Source organism: Brassica napus, chromosome C1 (genome assembly GCF_020379485.1).
Source record: "Brassica napus cultivar Da-Ae chromosome C1, Da-Ae, whole genome shotgun sequence".
Lineage (NCBI taxonomy): Eukaryota > Viridiplantae > Streptophyta > Magnoliopsida > Brassicales > Brassicaceae > Brassica > Brassica napus.
Genome location: NC_063444.1, coordinates 22,068,528 through 22,090,920, shown reverse-complemented (window position 1 = coordinate 22,090,920; position 22,393 = coordinate 22,068,528). Strand labels below are relative to the sequence as shown.

The 22,393-nt window shown below is 43.4% G+C and overlaps 2 protein-coding genes across 2 annotated transcripts; one reads left to right on the top strand and one right to left on the bottom strand.

The window, feature by feature from the left end:
- Positions 1-1,203: 1,203 nt before the first annotated feature.
- LOC125579884 (meiosis-specific protein ASY2-like) lies at positions 1,204-3,464 on the top strand. The gene is made up of 6 exons (XM_048743781.1): positions 1,204-1,690; positions 1,826-1,964; positions 2,053-2,261; positions 2,353-2,684; positions 2,759-2,995; positions 3,096-3,464. The coding sequence occupies exons 1-6, from the start codon at positions 1,204-1,206 to the stop codon at positions 3,462-3,464; spliced, it is 1,773 nt and encodes a 590-aa protein (XP_048599738.1).
- An 8,790-nt stretch (positions 3,465-12,254) lies between these two features.
- On the bottom strand, positions 12,255-14,106 carry LOC106436536 (protein PHLOEM PROTEIN 2-LIKE A10). Its single transcript, XM_013877499.3, has one exon. The coding sequence runs from the start codon at positions 13,590-13,592 to the stop codon at positions 12,546-12,548; it is 1,047 nt and encodes a 348-aa protein (XP_013732953.1). The 5' UTR covers positions 13,593-14,106; the 3' UTR covers positions 12,255-12,545.
- Positions 14,107-22,393: the final 8,287 nt, after the last annotated feature.

Sequence of the window (22,393 nt, the reverse complement as noted above, 5' to 3'; positions counted from 1 at the left end):
TGTTAGACGAAGCTTCTACATCCTCAAATCCATATAGCTCAACGGCTCTAACGGATTTCATGAGTGATTCGTCATCAGCCTTATCCTTTTCACGACGTCTTCTTGCGTCTTCCTCACGGATTCGAGACTGAGGTACCGGTTCGATAAAGTCATCATCCTCGTCTTCTCCATCCAGACTTTCATGTGTCTGACCAACCGAAACACACTGAGGTACCGGTTCGACAAAGTCGTCATCCTCGTCTTCTCCATCTGGAGTTTCATGTGTCTGACCAACCGAAACACACACAGGTACCGGTTCCTCGAAATCGTCTCCCTCGCCTTCTCCATCAGATGTATCATGTGTCGGCCTAGACGAAACATATTGAGAGACCTGCCCAACGAAATCATCACTGTCGTCAACTTCCCGAGTATGCATGTTGAACGGCTTTGGAGGAGTCAGGGGAACCAAAATTTGGGAGCTGCTGTCAACACTTGGGTCCTCTTCTTGATTTGGATCTGAATGATTCTTAGTGTCGGGTACTTGATCACTTGACTTGACACCTGAATTGTTACTTGCTTCTTCAGTATTTTCCATCGAAATCCTAGATGAGCCTATGTAATCTCTACCCTCATCTACGTAATCTTCAAAAGATGATGGTGGGTTTGCGGTACGTTGTTTGTTTGTGGATGAACCACTGCCTTTGTTTGAAGAAGGATTAGTTCGTCCACTCCTCGCTTTAGTCACCACCTCACCACGTACACCTCCATATGTTACGTTCGTTCGACCACCACCACCTACCCCTCCATCCTCATCCTTATCATCGTCCCATTCGCAATTTCGTCCAACAAAATCATGCCATAAATTGTAATCATAATCCTCATCGTCGTCATATTTGCCTTCCCCTAACGCAGCATCTTTGGTCGTGTCCACTTTATTCTGAACTTTACATGCAGTTCCATCCACTTCACGCATCCCAAAACCATTTGAGGCATAAACTGCTTCAATTTCCGCAACTCGAATCAGAATTATTTCATCTTCGGTCAAATCAGTCTCACCGTGAATCGGCACGTCAACTCCGCGAGGAGAGAGACGCTGCTTCGTTGATTGCGAGAGACGGTCAGGGTGGGACAAGTGAAGGAGAGGCTTCTCTCCCTGACTTCGTTCTATGCTGTTATCACCCCGAAGGGATCTTCGAGGATTTCCCAGCTTTGGCGCTGGGACAGATGCGTTCTCCTGTCGTGGAAGGGCAAACATGGGAGAACGTCGAGGAGACTCGTTCAACTCCTAGCAGCGTGAAAGCTTTGCGGAGAGAGCGTGGAGGAGTCGGAGTGACTTTCCTAATCCCGACGAGGTCTCAGAGGCCGTGGTCCCCTCCGTTGGGGTTTCAGTGTGTCTACGAGTCATACTTCCAGAGCGAGACCAAGCTCTGGTTTCCGATTCCTCGAGTCATCACATCTTATGCGAGACGTCGTGACGCAGCGAAGAGTCAGTTCTTGAATGGCGTGTTCCGTATTTCGGTAGCGTTGATGGTGACGGCGGCGGAGATCGATATCTCAATGAGCGTGCAGACTCTTGAAGAGCTGGCTTACGTCAAGTCTATGGGGGACGGATTGTTCTCGATTCAGATGAGGCTCAACTACAATGTTATTATTGACCACCCCAGCAGGACGGCCAATTGGCAGCGCTTCTATTTTTACGTCAAATATGACGGTTTTGCCTTTGAGGAGCCGCCCGGCGATTCCTTTCGATTTTTATGAAACCATAAGCTCGGTAGAGCACTATCGTTAGCTTGCCGACTGTTTCTTCCTTTCGCTTTCTGACTGACGAGTCTTCGTTTGATTGCAGTTGATCACCCAGATTCGGCCTCCTATCCAGAAGAGTTCATTGCTAACGCTCGTGCCGTCGTGTCGCGTGTTCAAGTAAGCTGGAAAGACATCACCGTTGAGAGGATTCGAAGAGCCATCGCCAGGATCTCGAAGAGTAAGTTTCCTTTTCACGATTACATGGTTTTCCTGGCTCACGTCTGTTCACTCGAGGCCTTTATCCGGTTTTGACTCGTCGTCCTTTCGCAGGGGACTGGAGATCCGATTTGCCACCTTTGATTACTGGCAACAAGCAGCCATTTCGATATTCAATCGTGTCGAGCAAAAGGTGATCAACGCAGCTAGGGAAATGAAGGAACTTCCGGACTTAAGTGCACTAATCAAGAAGAAGCAGAGCGGAGTGAAAAAGATATCTTCTGCGACTCCTGGTGAGACGACTCTTAGTAGGACGACTCCTGGTGAGACGCTCCTAATAAGGCGACTCCTAGCCAGACGAATCCTTGTGAGACGACTCCTAGTAGGACGACTCCTGGTGGGACGACTATTCAGGGCTTCCCCCTCTTCCTATTTCCCCAAGACCATCTGTAGGCCCGATTAATATCGAGTCCTCGAGGGAGGATCTCGTGCAGTCTTCTGGACGAGAGACTGTCGAGCCGTCGGTGACGGACAGTAACAAGAAGAAAAGGTCTGGTCCTGATTCTTCTGCTTCAATCGATACCCAAGCGAGGACCGGATCTGATGAACCTCCGAAGAAGAAGAAGAAGAAGGAGAAGAAAAAGAGGAGGAAGTCTATCGAGAGGCAGTCGGAACCTGTCGGGGACTCTGAGGGTCACGAACCTGTCGTTCATGAGGGCTCTCCTCGTGAGGCTGCGACTCGAGCGGTTCCCCGAACGTTCCGCTAGAAAAGAAGAAGAAACCTTCCAGTGAGCGTGACGCGTCCGTTTCTGCTGGAAAGACTCCTCCGGTGGCACCTCCAGCGACTACGGGGGGTGGTTCAACTTCGGAGGAACGTCGAATCAAATTCTGCGATCGCGTTGAATTCAAGTGTGACAGCGACACCCCTCTTGCTTATGCTCCATCGGAATGCGCTGAGCTTATCCGACAAATTCGAGGTGGTGCCAAGGACATGCCTCCAATTAAAGATCTCATCTTCAAGGATACATATGTCGATGCAGCGAGGACCAAGGTTTTGGTAAGGGTTACTCTTTTCATCTCGCCTTCTCTAGATTCCTGGTTCTGATCCTCGTTTGTTTGTGCAGAGCGATGGGAGCATGAACTACGTCGTCGAATAGTACGACTCAGCCCTTAAAGAGACCATCTCCAAGCTGAAGCAATCTGACAGACTCGCGCGAGCGAGGGACACGGCTCTCAACCGCAAGACGAGTGAATTCAGGGCGGCGATCGACAAGGCAGCAGCGGAGCAGAGTCGGTTGCTCGCAGACAAGAAAGCTCATAAGGAGAAGTTTATGGAGAGGTTAAGGGAGCTGAAGGACAAATTCAAAAATGCTGGCGAGAAGATCAGAGGACTCGAACGAGAGAAAGCTACTTTGGAAAAAGAGAAAGCTGCTTTGGAGGAGAGGAGGATGGCTACGGCTCTAAGGCATCTGAAGGAGGTCAACCGGTTAAGGGACTCTCGAAGTTACGAGGTTACACATGAGTGAGTCCGCGTTCAAACAGCTATGATCGTAAAGAGCAATCACCGTTTTGCTAAAATTCGAGACCTCGAGAAGCGTCGTGGTGACTTCGAGACGGCGAGATCCCTGCAGAGCCAAGCCTTTGGGACGAAGAAGTGTCTTAAAGCACTCAAGGAGAGTGGGATTGATATCCCGCAAGAGACGATCGACCTGTTTGCTGAGCAGGAGAAGGAGTTCGAAGCTGAAGCTAAGCGCTTAACTGTTGGCGGGATTCCCGAGGAGCTTTTCTGTCTGTCTCCACTTCATCTCTCGTCCACCTTCTTGAAAGAGAATTTTTTGGCAGCGATCGACCCGTACGGGTCGAACACAGGTCTAATTGACGCAGGAACCGCGGCTTCTCTCTAAACTCCAACTAGTTCTCAGGGAGATCATGCGACCGAGAGGTCGAACGAACCGACCGGGAGAGAGCTCGGTGAGTCGTCTGTTCAGGAACACGAGGTCGTTAGCAGGGTCGAAAGGTCCGAGGATGAAACTGCACCACTTGTATTGGACCCCGCTCCGTCGATGGCCAACCTCGTCGTTAGTGAGGAGTCATTGATCCCGATACTCGGAGTTAGCGACGCGAATCCGACTCCTCTTTCGGGAGTCGAGGAGGCGGGATCGGGGCATGTTGACATGCTCGAATTCTCGGACTCTTCAGCCGAAGAAGAGGGTGGTGAAAAATTGGACGAACGGATCCCCGGGGATAATCCACAAGGAACGGAGGAAGGAGTGGTTTACGAAGTTGAGAATCCGCCTGTTTCGACAACGGACGAGGCTGGAGGCGCTTCAGATCAGCTCGAAGCTCGAGTCGCCGAGGAAGACCTCAACCGTGTCGAGAACTAACCTCAAATGTTGTTGTTGATCTTCTTTAATTTTCTGTTTTTAGCCCCTTGAGACTTTTGTTGATGTAATTTTTGAACCTTTTACTTTGTGGCCGTTTTTCGTTTCAGGCCTTAGAAGTTGTCTTTTTAAAACGAAGTTTGCCTTAGTCATGAAACATAGTCTCGTGGACTTGGAAGTGCTAGTTGCCTTTCGACGAGTCACTGAATTGTGTTTCAGACATTTAGATTCTAACGATTTTGATTTGGCGATTCGGTCAGTGTTTCGATTTAAACCAGAGAGTCGATTGTCCGGTCTTATCGAGTCTTGACGCATTATGCCGTCAGTTCGAGTCCTCGAAAAATATAAATTTTCGAATTCGAAGACAATCGTTTATTGTTTCGGGACGACAGTGGTTCTCATTCGATCTTAAAGTAATCCTAAAAATGTTAGGTTGGCCAAACCTGGCTTTAAAGGATCATAAGATGATTGAAAGCTATTGTCTCGATCGCATCGGCTGAGACCGTGATACGACCGGGGATCCCTCGAGCACGTGTCTAATCAGGACGTGCTCGTTAGTGGGCACGAGTGCTAGTACGTTTGTCCGAGAGACAAGGTCGTGCTCGTGCGTAAGCATCGCTCAAAATAATTCGCGCTCCTACTTGTTGGGAGATTATTTTGTTATAGCTGGACCATTTAAGGCTGCCTACGTACCTCTAGGAGAGGGTCAAGCCATTCGTAGTTCGTTTTTGGATTAGTGAAAGTAGCAGTGGAAGTGCATTCACTTGGTTTTTTTTTTTTTTTTTTTTTACGAGTGAAAGTGACGGGATTGTCATTCACTCGTTGATTCGGAGATTCGATTGAGTAGGACTTGCAGGTGCTCGACCGTTAGACATGTTCTCAAGAGTAGTATCTTCGGAGATGCATGGAATTCCATGCTCTGGGAACGGGTTCACCAGTCGACGTCTCGAGTCGGTAGACTCCTGGTTTAATAACCTGAGCTATTTTGTAAGGCCCTTCCCAGTTAGTTCCGAGTTTGCCTGCATTCAGCTCCTTAGTGTTTTCGAACACTTTGCGCAGTACTATATCGCCCAGTTCAAGAGGACGAGACTTGATCTTCTTGTTGTAGTAGCTTTCGATCTGATGCTAATAATTCTGGATGCGGAGAAGGGCTTGGTCGCGGCGCTCTTCTATGGCGTCCAGAGCGTCGAAGAGCATGTCGCTGTTGAGTTTAATGTTCTGCGGCATTCTTGACCGTCGTAGACTGGTTACGTTCACTTCAGCGGGGGCCATAGCTTCGACTCTGTGTGCCATTGAGAAGGGAGTTGATTTTGTTGCTCCTCGAGGAGTTGTTCTATGTGACCAGAGAACACCGTCGAGTTCATCGGCCCAGCATCATTTTTTCAAGTCGAGGCATTTCTTCAAACCGTCGATTATGATCTTTTTGGATGCCTCGGCTTGACCGTTGCTCTGCGGGTATCGCGGACTTGCTGTGTTGAGTCAGATTCTCCATCTCTTGCAGAATTCTTGGAACTTGTTCGATATGAACTGTGAACTGTTATCAGTCACTATTTCGTAAGGTAGGCTGTGGCGACAGATGATGTTCTTCCACACAAACCGTTGAACTTCTTTTTCTGTTATGCTAGCGAAAGCTTCCGCCTCAATCCACTTTGTGAAGTAATCTGTCAAGACTAGGACGAAACGCTTCTGTCGAGAGCTCGGCATAGGGCCGATTATGTCCATTCCCCATCGCATAAAAGGGTATGGAGCAGTCATCGTTTGCAGCAACTGCATCGGGGAGTGGATTGTCGAGGCATGTCGCTGGTATTGATCGCATCGCTGGGCGTAAGCTTCGCAGTCTGCATTCATTGTTGGCCAGTAAAAGCCGAGGCTTTTGACTTTTAACGCGAGTGCTCGACCTCCGGAGTGGTTTCCCGCGGCGCCTTCATGCGTTTCGGCCATGACAAGTTGCGTCTCCTCGCCGTTGATGCACTTCACAAGCACCTTGGTTGGGTCCATCGATGGAGCTCTCCATCCAAGACGACGTAGTGGGCACTCCTTGTCTTGAGCCTCCTTGCAATCCATTTCTCGGGGGGTAAACTTCCGTCGACCAGATAGTTGATGAGTTATGTCCTCCAGTCGGTAGCTTCAATTTGTTCCGTTGCGAGGTCCTCGTCCATGGGGATGGCTTCGGTTATGGGTGCTACGACGGTCCCTTCGCTAGGAGGGAGCTCGATGCTTGGCTTGTCGATCTTGTGGATGGGAATGGTCCGTTTCACCTGATCGCGCAGCCTGCTTCCCAAGGCAGCGAGGGCGTCGGCGCACACATTCTCTCCTCTGGGACTTTGGTGAGTTCGAAGAATTCAAAGTCCCTAGCGAGTGTTTGAACGACTTTAAGGTACGCGTCCATTCGTTCGTTACGAGCATCGTAGTCGCCGCTAAACTGACTGGTAACTAGTTGTGAGTCGCAGTATGCACTGAGGCATTTTGCTTTGACTGCCTTAGCCAGTCATAGTCCTGCGATCAATAACTCATATTCCGCTTTATTGTTTGAAGCGGTGAAGCCGAAACTGAACGACTGTCTGATTAGCTCGCCTGTTGGAGACAGCAGTTGGACTCCTGCTCCTGATCCTTTGTTTGTTGACGATCCGTCGACGTGAAGTATCCAATTCTGACTTGGAAGAACTAGGTCTTTCTCTAGCTCTGGTGCAAGCTCGATCAGGAAGTCAGCGAGGACTTGGGATTTTACTGCTGTTCGATTTTTGAACACAATGTCGTGCTCGCTGAGCTCGATAGCCCACTTCAATAATCGTCCGGATTGGTTGGTGTTCTGCATTACTGTGCGTAGCGGTTGATTCGTTATTACTTCGATCGTGTGCGATTGGAAGTAAGGACGCAGCTTCCTTGCTGACGTAATAACTGCAAAAGCCATTTTCTCGAGGGTGGGGTATCGCGTTTCTGGATCGGTCATCCGCTTACTCGTGTAGAAGATGGGCTTCTGCTCTCCTCGATCTTCTCGGATAAGGACGCTGCTAACCGCGGTGGAAGATACTGCGATATAAAGAGAGAGTGTATCACCGGCTTCTGGTTTCGATAACACGGGAGGAGTCGTAAGATACTGTTTGAGTTGGTCGAATGCCTCTTCGCACTTCTTGTCCCAGACAAAACGTTTGTTTCCGTGCAGTAGCTCGTAGAAAGGGAGGCATTTATCTGTGGACCTAGAGATGAAGCGGTTCAGCGCCGCGATCCTCCCCGTGAGTCGCTGGACCTCTCTGTTATTCTTTGGACTAGGGAGGTCTAGTATGGCGGTGATCTGCTTAGGATTTGCCTCGATTCCTCGCAGGGTGACGATGAATCCCAAAAATTCGCCTGAGGTGACGCCGAAGGTGCATTTGGCCGGATTGAGTTTCTTATGTATTCGTTCAGCGTTTTAAAGCACTCTTTTAGATGGTTCAAATGGTTCGTCGCGCGGAGTGACTTTACTAGCATGTCGTCGATGTAGACCTCCATCGTGTTCCCCAGTTTGTCAGCGAACATTCGATTGACGAGTCATTGGTAAGTCGCACCGGCGTTCTTAAGACCAAACGGCATCACTTTGTAGCAGTATGTCCCTCTATCAGTGATGAACGCTGTCTTCTCCCGATCATCCGGGTGCATCATGATCTGATTGTAGCCTGAGAATGCGTCCATGAAGGTCAGGAGCTCATTTCCAGCAGTCGACTCGACTAGTCTGTCGATATGCGGAAGCGGGTAACTGTCTTTGGGGAAAGCCTTGTTTAGATCGGTAAAGTCGACGCAGACGCGCCATTTCCCATTCTTCTTCTTGACGACGATTGGGTTAGCCAACCATTCGGGGTATCGCACTTCAGTGATTGAACCAGGTGCGAAGAGTCGCTCGACTTCTTCGTTGACAGCTTTGCTTCGGTCCTGGGCGAGCTTGCGTCTCTTCTGGCGGACAGGCTTGATGGTTTGATCGACATTCAACTCGTGGGACGTGATGGCGGGATTTATTCCTTTCATATCTGATGTCGTCCAAGCGGATGTTGACGCGTTCTTCCTCAGGAAGTCGACGATTGCCTGTTGCATCTCTTCGGAGAGGAAGGCGCCGACTCGGACTACTTTGCTTTCGTTGGAGTCGTCTATCGCGACTTCTAGGATCTCGTCTTTTTGAGGTTGGATTTGCTTTGCTACTGCATTGATGTGGGGAGTCGATTGTTGCATCTTCACTGTTGCAATTAGTAGATCACGAGCAGCCTGCTGGTCTCCGCGAAGTGTCTGCACCTGGCCATTCAGTCCTGGAAACTTCACGCACTGATGGTACGTCGAGGATACTGCCTTGACCGAATGTAACCAGGGGGTCCCGAGGATCGCGTTATAAAGAGCCTTTGTTCGGATGACGGAGAACTTGACTGTGCGTGTCACACCGCATGCATAGGCTGGGAGTTTGATTGTCCCGATCATCGTCTCGGAAGCTCCGTTGAATCTCGTGAGGGAGCGGGATGACGGTTTCATGTCACGCAAGTCGACTCCCATCTTATCGAGCATATCTCAAAAGATCAGATCAACCGAACTGCCAGTATCGATCAGAACTTTAGCGATGTCACACTTCGCGATTCCTACTTCGACGAGTAGGGGGTCGTTATGAGGTAGGTGGACGCCGATGGCATCGTTAGGTGAGAAAGTGATCGAGGAATCATTCTCAGGTTTCGATGGCCATATCTTCGAGGTTATTGCCTGCCGTCGATGGTCCTTTACTGACCGGACCGAATCGCCGCAAGGAGGTGAGCCACCCATAATTACGTTTAGGAAATTCGGCTCGACGATCCATTTGTTTCTTAGTTGAGTCCTCAAGTCGCTTGGCGAGTCCTCGACAATGGGTTCGTGTTTTACGTCATTTTTGGACTTCGCTTCCTCGAGCTTTCGTCGTAAGTGTGAACGTTTAGGTCGACTGAGCTTGATCCTGAGATCTACTGATTTTGAGTTGAGCTGATCGCGAAGATCGATGACTCGGGGCCTGAGATGGGATCGAGAACTGGAGTCCTTGGCCTTTTTGGCCTTGGACTCTTCAATGACTGAGCGGAGATCGTCGTTAAAGTCGTGGATGCGATCGGTTGTCTGCGACTTTCACCTGAGCTTGTTCCTCAAGTCGTTTGATCCTTCTGGTCCGACGTCCTCATTTGGTCGCTTGCTGGAGTACTCGTGCGAGTCGTGGACCTGTTTGTCCTCTTCTTCATATGAGGATGGACTTGGTCGTGCGAGGATGACTTGGACACGTCCACGATTACGAGGTTGCTCTTCTTCGACTTGTGCTTTGCCCTCGTCTTCGTCTCGCGCTTCTGGCTTGTCATCCTTTGTGCGCTTTGGCCGAGTTCCAGATTTATCTTGATTCTTCTGAGCTTTTTTTTCTTTGTTCTTGCTCCAGCTCTTGGTGTTGTTTGGCATGGGCTTAGGAAGCTCGACGTTGGCTGTTCCGTTTTCGTAGGATGAGAAGAGGGCATCGACCAGATGCCTGCAGTTCCTCGTGTCGTGCGCCTTGGACTTATGGAAGCTGCACCATAGGTTTGGCTCGGCCGAGCCAGGACTCGAAGTCGAAGGTGCCGAAGAGGATTGCGGCCTCTCGTCGTTCTCCCAACCATTCCAACCTTTCTAGCGTACGACGACAGTCGATCCCGGGGACGGATTTTTGTCTTCGACCACATAGATGAAGCTCTTTGGCTGGTCAGGCTTGTTACCTGAGGCGTGCTGTCGAGGTTCTTGGCGTGCCTCGGGAGCTTTTGGAGCAGTTGCCGGTTTAGCGGTCGTGTTCAGTTTTTGAGTATCACTGCTGTGTCTTCTTCCATTCGGATGAAGTTGTTCGACCTCGCGATAGCTTCCTGGAGAGTAGTGGCGGGGTTTATGTAGAGATCCTCGCGAAACAGGGACTTGAAGTATATGGTATTCATCAGCGCGTCGACGGCGACGCTGTCTGGAATTTGCACCTTCGAGGCGACCATTTTGAACTTTTCCATGAAGTCACGGAGGCTTTGGTTTGATCCTTGAGATAGATTCCAAAGTTCAGATAAGGTCGCTCCTTATCTCGTAAACATAATGTACTGCTTGAGGAATGCAGTCGTCAGGTCGTGGAAGTCGTGGATGGAGTCTCGCTCCAATCCAGTGAACAACCCGAGGGCTGGTCCTTGAAGACTTTCGACGAAGAGGCGACAATAGCCAGCGCCTCTTTCCTCTTCGGAGAATTTAGTTCGACCCATTGCGATGTTGAAAGCAGTGATGTGGTCGGTTGGGTCTGCCTTTCCGGCGTATGTCGGAAGGCAGATTTTCTCGGCTGGTCGGTACCGAACGTCGGTGACTCGCCGGGAAAAACGGGTTTTTAGGATTTCGGCCAGGACGCGTTCGATCAGCGGCGCTGCCGTAGGCCCTTCGGACATTCGGTCTTTCATGTCCAGGAACGACTGCTTAAGCTCAGCGAGTTCCCGTACGGTGACGAGACTACGCCACCGGGTGTTTGAACCTGGGCGGCGTTTGTGTTCGTCGTGTTTTCTACGCCGACTGTTCGGCAAGTGTCGAACAGCTGTTTTCGGACCGTCGAGGCCGGATCTCCTGAGTTTCCGGCGAAAGGAGCCAAGATGGCGGCGATGGCGGCGAGTTGTTTGTTCGTCGCCTTCTGGACGACGTCTTGCTGTGCCATCCTCTCAAGTATGGTAGTGCGAAGGCCGCTGCTGTCGAAGCGCCTCCAGTCCTAGGTGACTCGTCATCGGACGGCGAGTCAGGTCGAGCCATGATCTTTGCTGACGCTACTCTGTCTGCCCCACGGTGGGCGCCAACTGTTTGAACCGAGACTGTCGATAAACTAGTAAAGAGAAAGGACGAGTTCTCGTCGGTGGGTCAAGACAAAAACGTGTTTTATTAGATCAATGAGTCGAAACAGTGTTACAAAAGGGGGAGAGAACAAAGGAATTAGTCCGGCGAAAGCTGGTTCGTCGGACCGTACAAGTCGGCGAGAAGTAAGATATTAAACCCTAGATCTAGCCGAAAGTGAGTGTAGTAATTTGCGAATCTCCTCCTTGTTGCCTTTTCTCCTCCTTTTATAGACACATGCTCGTTAACCTAATGTGCTCTGTCCTGACGGGCCTCCTCGAGCGGTTGGGCCGAAATGTCGGGCCGCTGACTCGAGTCATCGAGCCGACGACTTTCAGTTGGTCGTCTCGCCGATCAAAAGCAGTCTAAAGCCGAGTCGATCACCGGCTCGCGAGTCGACGAGCCGACTTTCTTTGTTGTGATCATGTGTCTGGATAATTGTCTTGTGGGCCTTTTGGGAGGGCCAAGCCCATACCCAACAGAAATCCTTCCCACACCTTTTTTCTTTTTTACGTAGATGTGGTGTGGAATGGGATACCAACTCAGAGTGGTTTGGACTGGATCTTCAAGGATTCAACTAGGGGAAATATCTTCAACCCGTAGCTATGTCGGCTCTGTTTTTGTAGAATAAGCTATTGCGGTTAAAGCTGCTCTTCTTGATGCAGTCAGTTTGGGAATCAACTCGATCACTCGGATTCGAAGTCCCTCATCTCAGTGCTATCGTCGAAGGACAACCGTATCGACATCCAGACTACTTCATGATATCTCTGTTTTATGTGGTTCCTTTGATTCGATATATTTCAATTATGTACCTCGTCTTAACAATTTGGAGGCTGATTTCCTTGAATTGTATCTTCTATTTATGAGACTTTGTAAGCTACTTTAAAGCTAACTTCTGTAAGTTTTCAGACGTATAACATAGTTTTGGCATTACTTCCTAGATTTTCCAATTAGAACTGAAGTTGGATTGGTCAGATCTTATCAACTCAAATAAGAGAGAGAGAATTATCAACTTTGTTTTCTCACTGGATAAAAAGAAACTCTCTTTGCTTACTTGTTTAGACATTTCCTCATAAAAGAACATATATGGGTCTTGTCTCATGCACGTCACCACCAAATACACTATATCCATACCATATTTATCCACAGAATATTGTCCCACGCTTTATCATTATCCAAACATCCGAATCCAAAACATTCAAACCAAACCCATACCCTTTTTCCGAAGTCAAAAACAATCATTTTCTTCCCCAATTATAGAAAAAGAGTAAGTTTGCACGGAATTTGTCAATTTGAAATAATGGATCCAAGAATTACCAAATCAAAACACACAAAAGTGTAGTGTAGTATTGAAAGAGAAAGAAAAAAACAGGTTCTTGCCTTGTAGCCTGATCAGTTTCTTGGAGTCAGTATCCATGGAGCTTCAACAATCTGTAAACATAGAGACAAACATAAACTGTGAAGAAGTGATGATTTAACTCTGACGAATCTCCTCGTCTCATTTCCTCTCTCTCTAACTTTCTCCACATAACTCTCTACTTTCCCATTCGCTCTCTCTATCAACACTTCTAACAACGATCTAACCGTCTCAAACGTCACCTTCCCGGTTAAATCCACCACGTATTTCCGGTTACTCGGTACAGACAACGACGATGATATCCCATCGATCCACGTCCGGTCCGATTCCGGTTCTGTGGTTTTTCTTCTTGACGCTCTCACGAACGTTTCAACCGCACCGTTACAGACCGTTACAATCGTTTGCTTAACCTTGTGTTCGTGTTTCGGGTTGGTTAAACCGGCGAATAAATCGTCAAAAACGTTGACGTTGTTTGTCTTGTCGAGATAAACCGAAACCGCCGTGCTCACGAAACGCTGAACGCAATCGCCGATTAGCTTCCTCCCGTCGTCGGAGCAAATCGCGTCGAGCAACTTCGATTCGCCGGAGGAGGATGCGGAGTAGAGCGCGACGACCAAGTTTCTAGCGAAGCTACCGACGATAACCGAAGCAAAACCGGACCCGGATTTAGTGAAAAGCTTATCCATGACCCGATCCGTAAAACCGGACTCGGATTCGTCTAGCCGGTAACCTCTGAGTAACCCGACTGTCACGGCTTGTGTGAATCTGATCAAGGAGGAGTTGAGCTCATCCGAGTTCGCGAGTTTGGAGATCTGTTTCAAGCTGTTTGGGATTTGGTCGGAGTCTGATCTTAGAAACTCTGTTAGATCCTTGGTGATCAAGCTAACCGCTTCGGCGGAAGCAGAGGCTGCTTCGAGGAGGTTGAGAAGGAGAGTGAAGAGCTTGGAGATTTGTTTTTTTTTGTGGGAGATGGAAGGAGAGTGATAAACCCTAAAGGCGCCGTAACCACTGAGTGCAAGTAAGATCCACTTCTTCTTCCTCAGAGCAAAACTGAAACCCTTTTTGCCCAAAGATAAATCCATAAAAAGTATCACAGAATCGAGCTTACAGCACCATTTTTCTCTTGGGAATTCAGACAAAGCAAAACAGAGGAAAAGTGTATAAAAGGAAGTGGCGAAATCAAGATTCTTGGAGGAATGAGGAAAAAAAGAAAGAAAAATTTATGGTAAAGAGATTCGAATTGGATAAGAATTGACGTCAAAGCCAATGACACAAATGTAACAAAAGAGAGAGAGAGAGAGAGCTTCTGCTGCAGATGTCTGATTCTACCAAGTAGTAGTATAGATATGATGGAGATGACATAGGTGTGTGTGAGTGAGAAGAAATCGCTTGCTGTCTTTTATTGCAATTTTGGGCATGGGTAGTTGTTGGATGATGATGATGGTGATGATGAATGATGATGATAAAAGGTCAGTTATGGAGTCTTTAAAGTTCAACACCTTCTTCATATCCCAATCCATTTTATAAAAAGAAATTAAATATAATAAAGTGAACGGTCATGCCTGAATCGTGTAGAATTTAATTGATGATCATACACACAAAGCACAGAGAAAAATATGACCACCGCAATTCCGCAATTTTTTTTTTGTTTCATACGTAAAAAAACATTATAATAAACAAAAATGGCTTCATTTTTCCCTTTCTATTTCATTCGTTCAAGTTGAAGCCAATGGATAATGGCGGTGCGCTTTTTTTAACAAAGTAATAAAATGAAGAGGGAAAAAAAAGATATTAGCATATGACATGTGGTTCCATGTGGAGGGTGTGAGGTGCTAACGCCTTGGAAGGAGGCGAGCCGTCGCGTCTCTTTGAAGTTTCAGTCACCGTTGAAATAGAGAACGCCGTTCCACGTGGCCCTAATTTTTGACACATGGCATGATAGTTGTCTCTTTCATCTCATGATAGTACACGTGTGTCTCCTTTCGTCGACCCAATATATCAAAGCTCCAAAAGGTTGGGAGTAGTAGACTTCACGCTTCAAGACCATCTCTTTACAAGCATCTGGAGTTTTATTTGTTGAGTATATGTGCTGCGAAACTGAACCCGAATCCGATTGAAAAGCCCAAACCTGATTCTTGCAGTTCTAGAGAAATATCCAATCAATATAGGTGTAGGTATCACGTAATTTTTAATTCCAACCAGTCCAAATGGTATGGATATCCAAAAAATACAAAGTTACTTGATCTTTAAAATTTTGTTTTACCCAACTTTGAATACTTTAAGGGGATGTATTCGATCTAAAAATTGAGGTGATTTGATTTTTAAAGAGGTTTTAGATGATTTTAAGGAATTACATAGAATAATTCAGATATTTTGGTGGTTCAAACATTTTTATTTTTAATCTTGGATATTTTAAATTTTAGGATCATAAACCAAATCTGAACCAAAAAAATTACACTAAATTAAACTGAACAAAAATATTCTTTTTACTTTTCCTAATTTATATTATAATAGATGAGTTTTTGCTCACTCTTCAGCGCGCCACGTCAGCGTTTTGTGGACCCCACTTTTAAAAAATGTGAAAAAACGTCAAGTATATGGCTCGAACCCGGATTATTGAGATATAAACACCAACATTTATACCACTAAGCTAAATGATAATTTGTACATTGATGGTCGAACCTAATATATATTTATGAAGGTCGTAAGCTTTTGCTTCTTCGGCTTCCTCTGAGGGTCGGGCCTACAAGTGCGTTGTGGGTTTTATTTTTAAATGAGATTCATCACGTTATATGAAAAAAACTCAAGTTTGCAACAATTATAGTTTTCTCATATTGTAAACTGTTGTCGTTTAACATGAGTTTAGGTTCTTTTCATCACTTTCTCAAACAAGTCTGAGTTACAGAGTTGCGTCATGTGTCTGTTCGTAATTTATTTTTTCACCGGTGAACTCTTCATGTCCACATCTTAAATCGCTTGATCATAAATGTTCCTGATTTGTAGCCCCTATATAAACTCTATATATATGATTCTCATGTTTGATGAACTCAATCTGCATCTCCACAAAACTCACTGATTCCTCTTAGATTTAACCAACTTCTAGAAAATGTTTCTCTCTGCCTCTCCAATTCGTCAAACTGACGTCTCGGTGTCGTCACTCAACCTTCGAATCTCTCCGTCTTGGTCGTAGTAGCCAGAGCATAGCCTCTGGCTTTCTTGCTTCTGGGATTCCCTGAACTTCAAGAAAGACATGGAGTTTGTGGGAATCACGGTTCTCTTCCTTGATGAAAAGGTAAGTTAATCTTCGATCTATAACACTTATTTAACATAATTGTTTTAATTTATTTCATGATTCTTTGTTGAATAATATTATTTGCAGATTCCGTGATTCATGGGTTTACTCCCGTCGGACGTGCTAACCATTACATGCCATCTTTGAAAGCTGGTTCCATTGTGAAAGTCGATTGTTTTTAGGTTTCTAGGTGCTCAAGCATGTATAAGATAATTGATCATCCATTCCTCATTCGTTTCATCTCACTAACCATTATTGATGAAGTCATCACGGGTGCTCCTGAGATCAATCTTCAGTCAAGATTAGACTGTTTGACAATCTCCAAGTGATTGCGAACACAAACCTAGAACTCCTAGGTATATTATCATATTGCATCTGGGTTTATATTATGTTTTGATATCATAACTGATATTTAAACTCACAGATGTGGTTGGGCAAATCCGTTCTGTCCAGGGCTCTGGCCTCACGAAAGAAACAGCTCGAGTCATTATCTGTCTCCTCATTGATCCGTAAGAAACAATCAACACATAATTCCCTTTATATTACTGTCTATATTGTGCTAACATCAATAATCAAAAATATTTCATACCCAAGATTTGTGGTCGTTTATTTATCTCCCTTACTTATCAATCTAATTTTACACAAATCTTTATTTTACTGTTTAAAAGAAACCACAATAGCCCAAACAATCAAAACACCAAAAACTAGAATCCCAAAAAAGACGAATCAATGATCACCTCTCTTTTTGTCTAATCTTACAAATAAACTTCAAAACAAATATACCAAACCAATCAACTCAACTAAAACTCAACGACACATACATTGAGCCAACCAAACAAATATAAACTACACAGCCAAATATTGAACAATTTACAAACTTACTTTCACAGATGCTTACGAAGAAGACGAAGACGACAACCAATATCACTGAAATTACCTAAACAAAAAAGCAGAGTAAATTACAAACTCTGATAAATACAACTAACAATGATTTTTGTTTACATATTACCCATCAAATAAAAGAGAAACAAACACAGCCACACCAGGAGATACAAGAGACAATCCCAACAGACACAAAGGCGGCAACAACATCTCCACCTGCTCACTCCTCTTGCCTAATAAAAATAGCTTATATGCTCAATGTCAACATGCCAAAGCTATTGTCTTCTTATGAGAAATACATATATTCGTTTAAAACTCATTAAGACCTAAATACTAATTGTCACTCATTTTATAGTTATTTTTACAAGTCTTCATATATTTATTTTAAAGGTCCAGTAAAAACAACAAGTTTAAAAGAAAAAAAACATATAACCAACATAATAAAAATAAAAAAAAATATTACTTAATACACACAACTTACACAACTAAACTGGAGAAAAAATATCCAGAAACAAAAGGTACTCTCAACAACCTTAATATAATTTATGTAATCTCAACAGTACAAGTAACAAATTAAAAAGACAAACAAACAATAATTTTCAGTGACACAGCAAGCAACAACACGAACTATATCAATCACATTACTAACACAGTTTAGTCTTTCATGGGTGGAGAACAGTGCATACACAGTACATCATCACAACTCTAACCCTATAACAATAAGAAACTTAAAAAACAATGATCAACCCAAAATGCAAAATTCACAGCTGCAATAACCCTAACAAATATTGAGATGAAACAAAAAAATATGTTTACAATCCAGCGCTTGCGCGGGGGCAATGCCCCTAGTTTTAATAACATCACACTAGTTTCAAAAGGTTAGTAATAAGTGGCTTACTGTTATAAACCAAAGTCTGGTGGAAGCCCATATTCGAAGGCCCTTGTATTTCTTATCCCAAATTGTATTAGAGTTTCATACTTATGTAATTTCCTATATAAATGGCTCCTTATTGTCTAATAAAGATACTGACTTTCTCCCTATTTTTATAACACGTTATCAGCACAATAGCATCTAGTCCTAAGCCCCCACAAAATATTCTTCAACTCAGCCGAAAATCATCAAACCCTAAACGAAAAGGAATCTACCTCGGAACTTCAAAGAGGCCGTTCTCCCAAACCGTGAGGACCCAGAAAACGATCAAGATATCAAATCGAAGACCTTGCCGAGACGAATCAGTCAGTGCAAACCGCTTGTCGATCTGACCACCGACGCGCCCTCACGCACAGATACAGTGCGCGCCGATTTGCTTTGGAAACCAAATCCGATTCCAACAAGAATTTTCTAGCCGAACTCAACTCTTGTGCAAGCGAGGGAATTAAAATCTAATATCAACAAGGAGTTCAAGCCGAGAGGAGTTGCTGCCCGTGTGATCAAACTCTCTTTTCCATTCAGATCAAAAGGAGCTCATAGGTAAACTATCTCAAACTTTAAAACTACTTAGAGGTCTAGTTTAATGTAATTAAACTCGAACCATACAAGAGAGAACCGATCACATATACCTTAATATGCGATCATAGAAATCAAAACCTAACCAACTATGAATACATAATTCGATTTATATCCTTTTAAATCATATAGTATATGTTTAAAACTTAGTAAAACTTGGTCATAAGTTTTAAACCTAAGAACTAATCTAAACCTAAAATCGCATGACATGAAAATCGAATGTCATGCTTAAAACCGAAAATTGTATAAACCTATACTACCTAATATGATTCTAATAATTCTAAAACTTGAATCATATACCTAAAACTATAGTTTCAGATCTGATTATGTCAATAATCAGATTGCATACTTGGTATGCTTGATAAACCGATTCCTAATGTGTTTAGGAATCACTTTTGCTTAAACCTAAAAAATCGCATAGCTTTAAAATTAAAACCCCTTGATGAAAAATTTCTAAAACTTGTTTTCACATGCTGTTTAAAGTTTTAAAATCTGATTGTTTGTTTAAGAAAATCTGATTGCATGTTTTTAAAATTAGAAATCGCATGCTTAATTGAAATTTGATTTGTTTGATCACCTAATCACATGCTAGGATTATTAAAACTTGATTGTATGATCTGTTTGTTAATAGAAATTACATGTTTTAATCAAAACATAAACATTAAAACTGAAATTGCATGCTAAAACCTAGAACCTTTAAAAAAAATAGGAAGGTTGTTACAAAGTTGTTATAAAGTTGTTAGGGTTTTTTTTTTGTCTTGGCCGATTTTATGCTTGTATAACTTGATATTTTTCATGCATAAATACATGTTTGAGGTTGCATAATTATACTAAGAATAATTACATGTTCTTGTGTCTAAATCCTATTAGAATTAGGATTTGAAATTTAACCTAAAATCTGATCGCATGTTTATTGGAATTTCCTGAAAATTTAAAACTTAATAAATTTAAATTAGAATTCCATAATTTGATCATATGAAACCTAGGGATAAAATTTCATGATTAGATTGAAATTATTTATATGCTAATTGATTAAAAATCGATTAGACCTAGGAAATTGAAATCGGATGATTAAATCCTATTAGAAATAGAAATTGCCTTGATCACATGCTATTGATTGAAATCTGATTTGGTTGCTTGATCACATGATATGTTTAAAATCTGAATCGTATGTCTTAACCAAATCTGATTCGCATGCTTCAAACCCAAAATCTGATTTGTTTGATCGCCTAGCTCGCATGCTAAGAAATTAAAATCTGGATTGATTGTTAAAGATAAAATCCGATTGCATGCAGCATTGAACCTAGATTTAATTTGCTCATTCACGTGCTCAGATGATCCAAATCTGATTTGCTAGTTGATTACTTGATTGAAAATGATGCCTTGCTTGCTTAAAATATAGAGATTGCATGAAATCCTATCCACATGATTAAAAGTTTGGCCGTAGGATCAAAACTTCATCATATGCAAAACTTGATTCGATTACATTGCATGGCCTATATGTGTTTTTAAACCTTGAATCATATGCTGAAAAAATCTAGCAAATCCGAAACACATAACCAAAACCTAAAACTGTTTGGATTTATACATGTTCATATATAAATGTATATATTACATTGTAGGATCGTTTCTCAAAGCCTTGGCCAAATGAAATGTTAGCCAAATTTAAGACATGATCACTTGTTTAAAACTTAAAATCTGATCATAAAATTACTCCTTGGCCGAAATCTATAAGAATCCTAGAACCATTCGGATTTGGCCTGGCCGAAACTTATGTTTGGCCTAATGAACAATCGCATGATCTTTAAAACCTTGGCCAAATGTAGAAGCTTGGCCTAGCTTAAATCTTGATCAAATGCAAAGTCTAAATTCTCTTGGCCAACCTTTAAAAGACCTTGACCGAAGGCAAAAGCTTGGCCAAATTGAAATTTCTATTGGCCAAATATGAAATCTAGTCAAACTAATAGAATCTCTTGGCCAAAGCATTTTGGTAAAATCATCTTGGCCGAATCCCCTTGGCCAAAAATTCCTTGGCCAAAGTCTTTTGAATAATCTATATTGGCCGAATTTAAATCCCTATTATTCTATTCAGACTTAATTTATTCATGGTTATTTGTTGCACACCTTGATTTATTTAATGCATGATGTTTTCAAAATTATTGTCTAAGGGAACAAAATTTGATATTAAATTACCTAAGTTTGGGATTTAATACGAGATAAATTAACATTAAGTGTTATTATCTCGAGGGGGAGAATCAGAGAATCTCAAAATCCCTAAATAAGTTAAGCATCCACGACAACAATAGTCCAAATAGAACTCGGCCAAAATCAAATCTGAAAACGAAACAACATAAAGATTATATAGAGATTAATGATTGGTAAACCGGTCATGCCATTCCGGTTAAGTATGCGACATTCGATTGAATGGTTTAAGATATGCTGCCCCTTTGAATAAGGGAATTGATACCATGATATTTTGAAAATAAGCAATGAATTTCGTGGGCTTGATCACCCACGGATGGACTGATCATCCATCATATGTGACGACATATGGTTGTACATATCCATGTCAAAATCTGCAATAAGTTTGCAAGAGTAATTGGCGATACCGGTGGATTTATGAATCCTTATAAGTTGCAGCAAAATTTGTTCGCATAATGCCAAAGAATAAATAGAGACTCTCCCATGAATTTGATAAAGGGTCAAGAATTAATGTTTCCATATAGAGAACTTAAATAAGTTGCTCCATCACAAAGTTATAAGATGGGATCTGAAATTGAATTAAGTGTATATGTTGGATATAAATCTCCATAAGAATACATAAGGCCACGAGAGATATGATTAAGGCTAAGCCATGGATTAGATAAATCTGTATATCCAACATCAGGGAGAGAAATAATAAGCTGGTAAACGATTTAGAGAATGAATAATGATCCTCAAATATGAATATAAAATAAGAGTCCAAAGATTGAATCATTCTCAGAACTTAAACAAGTCAATTGCCAGACATGTTTGATGACTCAAACTGAAATATACCAGCGGGTGATATCTTGCATATTTCCATTATATTATCCATTCGTCCATGTGCATTTTGATCATATAGACTAGGATTTAGCCATGTTTAGGTTGCATTTTTTGTATACATGAGTCTCTATTAGGTACTGGAGTACCACATGAGGTTATTGGAGACATTCGAGTGCATTTGGAGCTCAAAAGAGGTGAAAAGGTGACCATTGGACGAACCGAGCATGGGAGCGACCTCCCGGAGCGACATCACGAAGTCGCTGTGTCCCACTCCTCAGAGCGACCTTCCTAAAGCGACGCCATGAAGTCGCTCGCGTTCTCGTTACTCCGAACAGTCTTAGATGACTCTGGAGTGACCTCTCAGAGCGACCTACCAAGGTCGCTCCCGATCCAGAGCGACCCGTTGGAGCGACACACCAAAGTCGCTCGGGACCTCTCGCCCGGAGACACCAAAAATCGGCCCTGGAGCGACTTTCCGGAGCGACACCTGCAAGTCGCTCCGTGTTATTTTGCTGCCGAAAATCATGATTTCTCAAGCACCTTTTTGCAATTTATTTTGGACGTTTTACATTTCAAAAACCTATGTTTTAAACATCTTTGGTAGCCACCAGGCAGATTATCTTTTGATCTATTGAGAAATACACAAAAACTCTCTTGAGAAGTTCATCTCTTGGATTTTGATTGTTATGTTCTTGTGTTCTTGTTGATTTCTTATCTATTTCTCTACATGATTAATCTGAAATCCAATATGGGTTTAAGAGGAATCATGGAGATTAGTGAGTAACCACCTTTTGAATTCATGGGTTAGGGAGATCAAGGGTGATTAGGTTAGTTCTAGGATGTTTTAGTGTAGATCATTCTTGTTCCTTGCTAGTAGAGTATTGATAACGCATCTTCTGAGTTGGCCACTCAAAAGTTGATAGATAGACATTTCCCACCCAAAAGGTGTTTGATGAAATGCCTGAGACAACTTTCCTAGGCTTTTAGTATACTTTGCCAAAGACATTTGTTGTTAAAGATGCTAAGATAGCTAATAGACTTGTTAGTAATGATTGCTTTCATATTATTCAACCAAAGACATTTGATGTTTGAGATATGTTAGCAAATGAGCATTCATCTAGACATAGAGCTTGCTTAGAATTGTGTCTAGGTTTGAGGTTGATAGTTTGATTGATCAT